General features: G+C 36.8%; 2 protein-coding genes across 3 annotated transcripts; both read left to right on the top strand.

Annotated features, from left to right (window-relative positions):
* On the top strand, positions 1 to 1,080 carry LOC117620758 (thaumatin-like protein 1). Its single transcript, XM_034350952.1, has 2 exons — positions 1 to 123; positions 232 to 1,080. Exons 1-2 carry the CDS (start codon positions 57 to 59, stop codon positions 909 to 911), a joined length of 747 nt encoding a protein of 248 aa, XP_034206843.1. The 5' UTR covers positions 1 to 56; the 3' UTR covers positions 912 to 1,080.
* A 273-nt stretch (positions 1,081 to 1,353) lies between these two features.
* LOC117620760 (sm-like protein LSM3B) lies at positions 1,354 to 4,179 on the top strand. 2 transcript variants are annotated; one of them, XM_034350955.1, is made up of 4 exons: positions 1,354 to 1,553; positions 1,801 to 1,961; positions 3,090 to 3,185; positions 3,992 to 4,179. In XM_034350955.1, the coding sequence occupies exons 2-4, from the start codon at positions 1,845 to 1,847 to the stop codon at positions 4,070 to 4,072; spliced, it is 294 nt and encodes a 97-aa protein (XP_034206846.1). In that variant the 5' UTR covers positions 1,354 to 1,553; positions 1,801 to 1,844; the 3' UTR covers positions 4,073 to 4,179. The 2 variants fall into 2 exon arrangements, with proteins under 2 accessions (XP_034206846.1, XP_034206847.1); XM_034350956.1 differs by having other exon boundaries at positions 1,354 to 1,961.
* Positions 4,180 to 8,717: the final 4,538 nt, after the last annotated feature.

Below are 8,717 nucleotides of genomic sequence, written 5' to 3'. Positions count from 1 at the left end.
CCAAGTTACAAGTTAATTAAGTTTATCAGCAACAGCTAGCCAATTAAGACATTTCCATGATGATGATGAAGAGCCAAGCAGCTCTCCTCGGCCTCACCACCTTGGCCATCCTCTTCTTCTCAGGTATAATATTTTACAATTTTTGTTAGTCGATCAGATATCGATCAACAGTTTATTTTTACAATTGTCTCTGTAATCTGTATTCTTATGATCACGTTCTTGAATATGCAGGTGCACATGCAGCTAAAATCACTTTCACAAACAAATGTTCCTACACTGTCTGGCCAGGAACACTAACCGGTGACCAAAAACCTCAATTATCACTCACTGGGTTCGAGTTAGCAACCGGAATTAGCCGCTCTGTGGACGCTCCGTCCCCATGGTCCGGTCGCTTCTTTGGCCGAACCAGGTGCTCCACGGACGCGTCAGGAAAGTTCACTTGTGCCACAGCAGATTGTGGCTCTGGCCAAGTCTCATGCAACGGTAACGGCGCAGCTCCGCCAGCTACATTAGTAGAAATCACTATTGCTTCGAACGGGGGTCAAGATTTCTACGACGTTAGTCTTGTTGACGGCTTCAACTTGCCCATGGCCGTGGCTCCACAAGGTGGCACCGGCGAGTGTAAGGCCTCAACTTGCCCTGCCGATGTTAACAAAGTGTGCCCGGCTCAGTTACAAGTGAAGGGATCTGATGGAAGCGTAATTGCGTGCAAGAGCGCTTGCTTAGCATTCAACCAGCCACAATACTGTTGCACTCCCCCTAACGACAAGCCGGAGACATGCCCTCCCACTGACTACTCTAAGATCTTCAAGACCCAGTGCCCTCAAGCTTATAGCTATGCTTATGATGACAAGAGCAGCACCTTTACATGCAGTGCTAGCCCTGACTACCTCATCACATTCTGCCCATAAGCATATATATATATATATATATATAATGGGATCTTATATGTTATGATATTATACATATAGTTCCCAATAATAGAGAGGAATAAATAAGTTTCCTGGATCTTGACACATTGTTGATGTCAAGAATTTGTAATGCAGACGATCAAATAAAGGAATAAATGTTTGGATTTTATTTTCATTCATGGCTTTCAAATTTTTGTTTCCTTCATTTCTTTATACGATGCATTATTTCCAGCAACAAAGCATGAGCATAATATAAAGATAGATTGATAGCTCCTTGGACGTGGACTTACAGAAACATGAAGGGAGGAACCCAGATGTTAGAAACGAGGGGTATAAATGGAATAAATGAAACCTTTGAGGTGCGGTTGTAATTATGCCAAACCTCAGGGGGTTTAACTGAAAATATCCCTAATGTGTTATTTGACTCCATTTTTCCTCAACTTTTTTTTGTACATAGAGATAGAGCAACCCCGTACACGCTGCCTTTACTATTCCTTGCTGAGAGAACAGCCCCAATCCTCAGTTCCCTCTACACCATTGCGACGCTCAACAGCTCCGATCCAGCGACGACATCCGCTTTAAGATATTTCTTCGACGTCAGCTGGAGCTGCTGGGGCTTTCCAATTTTATTTTGAGTTCAAGGCAACCACTTTTCTCTCTCTTCCTATAGTTCGTGATTCTTACAAGCTCAAAGTTAGAGTTATGCAATGATTTGGATTTTCAGATTTTCTAAATAGGGCTAATTAATTACAGTGTTGGTTTTGGTTTCTGGGGTTTTTTATTTAGGCTGGAAGGGCTAATTAATTGTAATATTATTTTGGGTTTTTGGGGTTTTCGATTTTGATTTTGGTTTGTGGGTTGTTGATTAACCTGTGAGCGCGGCAAACAGGTACCCATTGGAGATATTGAATTGCTTTCTGAGCAAACTAAGAGATGGCAAGTGAGGAAGAGAGTGCCGTGAAGGAGCCGTTGGATCTGATACGGCTCAGCCTCGACGAGCGCATCTACGTCAAGCTCCGCTCCGACCGTGAGCTCCGCGGTAAACTCCATGTACGTCTCCACACCCCCACCATGCCTCTTACTCTGCTCTAAATTAGGTTTTGTCTACTTTCTGAGTTGTTCTAATTAGGGTTCTAGATTTGGCAAAAACTAAAAATGAAGAAAAAAGAAAGTTTAGGGTTTAAAGTATGCTGCTTTAGTGTTAAGTGGTGAATGGAAGTTAGGGTTCTTTCTTATGATATGCGTAAAGTATACAATATCTGTTTTCTTTTATTATTTTCCAAGGAAAAGTCATAACCTTTTTTTTATTTATGCATTTTCTATAATTGTCTGTTTTTGCTTTTGGGTTGATTGAGAAAAGTGATATGAATGAATGAACTCGAGTCTTTTCATTTTATTGCAATTCTAAGTATTTTTGCTTCTTGTTTTTTGTAAGTTTCAAATTTTCTTTCAAATGTTGGAGCTTGTTGAGTATGGAAAGATACTTACAGTGGTTTCTTTGACACTACTATGATTATGGAACTGATGATGGTGGTTTATTGGTGGTTAATATAGTTTATCAATTCTAGAGTGATGATTTAGTTTGCTCTTCGCCTCATCTTATCATGAAATTATACCCTACTATATTCTCCCATTAACTGATCGAGCAAAATGTGTGGCTGTATAAGAAATTTGTAGCCATCTTTATTATTTTTTCAGAGGTAAATCCTCTTTTTTCTTATTCTTGAATTCAAATTTTAAATTATGTAAGTGGATGATCTTGGGTGATTCTGTTGACTTTTTGAGTAAGCAATACTTCTTAGCCAACATTGCTATTGTCATAAGAGTTATGCTAAGCCAACCAGTGATGCTTTCCAAATCATCTTTCTCTTCCCCTTCACCTTTGTCTGCATGTTCCTCAAAAGTACTTCTAATCAAACAATGAATAATATGTCCTAAAGGACAGAAAAGAAAAATTACAATTTGTTGGTTCAGAAGGTTGTTATGTGAGGACCAATTGTTGAACTTGATGCAATGACATTAGGGATTAGGAGAGGTGGGAGGGTGAATGAGAAAGTTTCATGTATGTTTACAATTATGTCAGCTGGTTCTGCTAATTGTTACTTATGACAATAATAATTGTGGTTATAAAGCTTAGTGTCTGATTCTTATTTTGTTGTTTCAAATCTTGCTTTGCAGGCTTATGATCAACACTTGAATATGATTCTTGGTGATGTTGAAGAAGTTGTTACTTCTGTAGAAATTGATGATGAAACTTATGAAGAGATTGTCCGGGTATGTGACTCACATTCTGTTGTCTTCATCACATTTTTTAATTTTATTTTTAAATTTAGTTCATTTATTTTCCAATAAATTTTAATTTGTAATATTGTTTTCCTGGTGGAGTAAATTGCATGAATAACCAAAAAAAAAACAAAAAAAATTGTAACTTTAAACCATGGGATAGAACTGCTGTAGTGACGGTACCCTCAGTTTGTTCCAGAGGCAATACTCTTTATTACCTATGGGAGTGCTTACCTAGATCTGAATGTTTCTGCATTGCCACTGTGGACTTTACTAAATTTTGGAAAACTTCTGCTAATGGAAATTTATTTTCAGCCAGATAAAAAAATAAAATTGTGTGGATTCTGTCTATTGAACCCTTGATAGGTCACATCTACTCCTGAGTGAGTTTAAGTTGCCATTCATTTATCTTATCATCAAAAGATGACTGCAGTGAAGCTAATATAAGTTAACATCTTATTTTGTCTTTTACAATTCATAACCAAACAACATATCAAATAAATTGCTTTTAGCTCGAGGCATTACCATTGAGAATGGGTTAGAGCTGATTCATGAAATACATGGTTGTGTATTGAAATATTAACATTGATATAGACAATCAAAACCCTAAAACGTAATTAACAAAGAAAAGGTACAAAATGATGATAAATATTTGTTTGGTTTTTCATCAACTTTATTGTATTGCGTTTGGTTTTGACATAGATCCTTACTTGTTTGGTCTGGTATGTTTCGGCTGTTGTTACTCGCTTGGTCCTGTTTTAGACGATGACCTTTTTTCTCCTCTTCTTCCATTGCAGACGAAAAAACGGACTGTTCCCTTTCTCTTTGTCAGAGGAGACGGGGTCATCCTTGTTTCACCTCCCCTAAGAACAGCTTGATTTAGTTACTTCTATTGGGAAATCAGTTGTTGGACATTTAACAAATCTCGCTCTCTGTTATTCTACTTTTAAATTTCTAAATGAATGAGATTTTTTGAATGGCAGTACGTAGGATCAAATTTTCAACTGTTCTTTGATGCAACCAAAAGAATGGTATGTTAAGTCTCTATCCTCTCTTTTGTTTTTTGTCTCGCAGTCGGAAGTATGATCTCTATAAATTCTTGCCCAGCCCCCCCCCCGTCTTTGAAACAATTCAAAGAGTTTAGTCCATCCTCGCTTCAGCCAAAAAAAAAAAAAAAAACTGGGGAATTGGTCAGCTCAAGGGTCACCTAATTTGTGGCTGAGATTTGATTCCAACGGAAATCTAAAGGCTGCCATTCAAAGCAACCAACGGTAACTAAACAAAACATATATTTAATCTAATGGCTATTAATTTGGACCGCCCAGATTTGAAGTTGAATGCAATCTAAGAGCTGAAATTTGAAGGGCAGCAACGGCTGGCAGTCAGAATTTCTGCAATTTTTTCCCTTCTTTTTAACGGCTATTTCAACAACTTTTCCTATAAATATATCAAACTCATTTCGCACAACATACAATTTTCACACCTATGTTTATTTTACCTTGCTCATTCACAAAGTTTATTTTTCTTGTCCCTTTACTCTCATTTTACTTGCACCAATTGGAGATGAAGAAGAAGGTTCCAATAAAAATGGTGCAAATTGCTCCATCCACAAAGATGTAGCTCTATGCAGAGCCGCAACGACGTCTCCAATACCTACGTCCAATTCTGTCAACGAGAATGAATCGATGGAGTCTGTTTCGGTAACCCAAAATGTCCCAGAAACAGCAAACCTTCGTCGAAGGCCTATTCGAAACAAAAAAGAAAGGATATTATGCATGATCTCATGGATCAAGGTAATGCTATGGCTAAAGTCATGAAGTCTTACAAGGAAAGTTATGACAAGAACAAAGAGCTTAAGGTTATGATGATGGAAACTTCTAAAATTGAAACTCCGGCTAGAAGAGCCAAAGTTAAAGAGAAACAAAAGGAGATTATGGCGAAACAAGCCTCCCGTTGTCTGAACTTTGACGATGACGATGACGTCTGTCATCCCAAACCGCCATCGGATGACTCCTAGAAGGGAATGATTATCATGTATTTGTTTTATTGTATGTTATTATAGTTCGTTTCACGGAGCATGTTGGAAGTTTAAGAAATAAAGTGTTGTTATTTCGTGTCATAAATGAATTGTTTTCGTAGTGCAATATATATCAACTTATTTTATTTCATATTTCCTTCATGTGCAAGGACATTTTGCTAGTTAGGTATTGAAAGCATAAAACAATTCACTTAATTCTCACCTCCATATTGCGAGTCTGATTTTCCTGTTACCAAAGTCCCTGTGCCCCCATGTTTCCTCCCTAGTTTTGTGACATGTGTACTATAACTTAACAGGAGTTTAACTCTGTTAACTCTCTTTTAACTTTTTTTTTCTTTAATTAAAAGAATTAAAATATATTATATTAGAATACATGTTTGACAAAAACACTTTGCATGCCGTTTCATCTTCTACGCTACACTTCAACCCCTACATCTTCCCTGCACTGCAAAACTCAGCCACTTCATCTTCTCTACTCTACAAAACTCAGCCCCTGCATATGGTTTTCTAGTTTGCACGTTGGTTGCTAGTTCATTAGGTAAACACGCTATGCTCTTCATGTTTTTTTCTTCTGCTTTTTGATTGCTGTTTTTTAGCATCGTATGAAAAACTTATAAACATATAACTTGCGAGAATCATATACCTAATTTGCAATTCATTTGAATCAAATTCATTTGGTTTCAATTTTGTGATGACTTTTCATTTCTATCTACAGTAACAACGAATACAAAATACATTGATTTTTCTTTTCATAATTTTTCAGATAGTTTGTATTTTAATTTTTCAGATAATTTTTCAGATAGTCAATAATTTAAACATGGAATTTCCAGTTAGCATGGTCAACTTATTGCAGGTACTTCATTGCATTTAGTTAAAACTTCTCTTAATTGTAATTTTGTACTTGATTGAGTATATTTCACTGTTTTGACATATATATATATATATATATATATATTGTATGAGTGTAGGCACAATCACCATTGGAAGGAGAATTTGGGTTGTTTAGCTCTCAATTCACAAGTACCGGGGCCAAAAGTTCTAGTGTTGAAGTAGATCCACCTTTTTCAATTGACAAGAGTCACCAAGCGTCATAATGTTGAATTTGGGTTGTTTAGCTCTCAATTGTTGATAAGGGTTCCATAATTTGTTACAACTCTGTTTTGATTTAGAACAAGTTTGTTATGTTTGTCCTGTCTTGGCATTTGAACTTATTCTGATATTTGGCATCTCTGCCTTCTTAAGGTGTTGAAGTATTACATTCAATGTAAATATTACTTGCATTTCAAGCCACGAAGTCATTTATCATGATGCATACTTTCCAGTAAGCTCTCTCCATGTCAGAACATGATGAAGAATGCACAATGATGTTAATAATGCAGAACCTCATACAAACTTCATAGAATTTTGGGTCATATAAAAAATATTTTTGGGGAAAAATAATACATAATTTTTCATAGTATAGGATTTCCTTCCCATCACTATGAACCTCAGCAATGGTTGGTTCTCAATGTTCACTTCCTGCCTACCATGCCCACCTTCACTACTTTGACTACCGCTAGAACCTTTTTCACTAGAATTTGATCCCTTCTTCTTTGCACCTTTTTCACTAGAACATCATCTGGGCTGTGAGCTTCCTCTTTGTTAACTTTTGGCCTGTAGAAGAAGAATATTTCCCAGCTCTCTTGCCATTTCATTTGTCACAAACAAACCAACATGAAATGAACACGTACCAACAGTTTTTGGTACAACCTAACCATATAATCCAATCACAATTCTACCTGCAAATGTAAAAGTGAAAATAGAAGTTATAGATACTGATATTAGATGCATGCCACTATACTCTTACAGAAGCTGCAAGCATCATTACTCAAAGAATAAACCACTTCAAATAGAAGTCAGATGTCAACCACCAAAGATCCCTCACTACCCGCACCCACCTACACTTACATTTTGGTATCTGTTTTAAGCAAACCTGCACATTGTATCTGGAAATTACAAATCTCACATTAGGCTAGATAACAAAACCCACAACTAGTAACAATGTTTCAAGAAACAAAATGCTTAAATATGAAATGTATTATGACAATGAAAATAGCTAGACTCATAGACATGAGCTACATAGGCAAGCACTCTCGATATATAACATAATAATAGCATTTACACAGTTTGACCAACACACAAGGCTCCATTCATAAGCAGTTGTTCAACATTTAGGACAGCATCCCCATCTAACCACCACTCTTAACCATTTCACCATTTAACATATTCCAAATTATTAGTACCCAATAAAGCATTCATTAAATAGTGTATCTGTGGACAAACAATAAAGCATTCATCCCTATGTATATAAGGGTGATTAGCTTTTGATACACACCCCAAAAACGTCTTTGTACACCCAAAAATTCACAGAATTGCCTTTGTAGCCAAGTGTCCAAAGACATAGCTTGAAAATAGGATCAATTTAAAAGGCAAGATGGGAATTAACTTCTGATGAACCAAAATGCTGGAGGTATGCTTCAGCCAAATCAACCTTCTTCCTTCTCTTTTTCTTGAATTTTTTTTTGAAACCAAATGAATTGCATAATTGGTATATAATTATCACAAATTAATCTTTTAAAAGCTTCTTGTGCGTTGGCTCCAACACCAGCAACCAAAAAGGGGGGGAAAATTATGAAGTAGAGCCTGGCTCACCTCACGAACCAGTGGCCAACGAGCGAAATATATGCAGGGGCTGAGTTTTCGTAATTATATACCCATTACGCAATTCATTTGATAATTATATAACCAAGATGAAGCGGCTGAGTTTTTCATACGATGCTCAAAACCCAGAAATCAAAAAGCACAAGAAAAAACAATGAAGAGGCAGAGGGTGCTTACCGGATGAACCAGCAGCCACCGAGCGAACTAGAAAAACAAACCATATGAAGGGTGAGTTTCGTAGAGCAGAGAAGATGAAGTGGCTGAGTTTTGTGGTGCAGAGAAGATGTAGGGGTTGAAGTGTAGCGTAGAAGATGAAATGGCGTGCAAAGTGTTTTTGTCAAACGTGTATTCTAATATAATATATTTTAATTCTTTTAATTAAAGAAAAAAAAAAGCTAAAAGAGAGTTAACAGAGTTAAACTCCTGTTAAGTTATAGTACACATGTCACAAAACTAGGGAGGAAACATGGGGGCACAGGGACTTTGGTAACAGGAAAATCGGACTCACACAAAGAAACCCATATGAGAGGACTGCAGAATATCCCAATTGTCAAAAGAAGCCTTTTATTAGTAAAATTATAGTCTTTTGACACCCATACAAACTGTAAGGTATACCATAGCAGAAACCTGGAGAGAACACGAAGAAGGAACACAAAAACAACAGTAAAAAGACCTCTAAGAAGCACTCCACTTCCACTCAAAACTTGACAAAGAAAACCTCCTATGACTAAGCATAGTTCTTCGGTCGGCGCAGAGTAAAGAAAAGCACCACATCCCAACAACTA

The sequence above is a fragment of the Prunus dulcis genome, chromosome 3 (genome assembly GCF_902201215.1).
Source record: "Prunus dulcis chromosome 3, ALMONDv2, whole genome shotgun sequence".
NCBI lineage: Eukaryota > Viridiplantae > Streptophyta > Magnoliopsida > Rosales > Rosaceae > Prunus > Prunus dulcis.
Note: the sequence above shows the minus strand (reverse complement) of the source record. Positions and strands in the feature narration are given on the sequence as shown.

Excerpts from the sequence above, each read along its gene's own strand:
- LOC117620758 (XM_034350952.1), top strand. The coding sequence starts at position 57 with ATGATGATGATGAAGAGCCAAGCAGCTCTCCTCGGCCTCACCACCTTG. Across the intron at positions 124-231 it reads GGCCATCCTCTTCTTCTCAG|GTGCACATGCAGCTAAAATC; the intron begins GTATAATATTTT and ends TTGAATATGCAG.
- LOC117620760 (XM_034350955.1), top strand. The coding sequence starts at position 1,845 with ATGGCAAGTGAGGAAGAGAGTGCCGTGAAGGAGCCGTTGGATCTGATA. Across the intron at positions 1,962-3,089 it reads AGCTCCGCGGTAAACTCCAT|GCTTATGATCAACACTTGAA; the intron begins GTACGTCTCCAC and ends CTTGCTTTGCAG. Across the intron at positions 3,186-3,991 it reads CTTATGAAGAGATTGTCCGG|ACGAAAAAACGGACTGTTCC; the intron begins GTATGTGACTCA and ends CTTCCATTGCAG.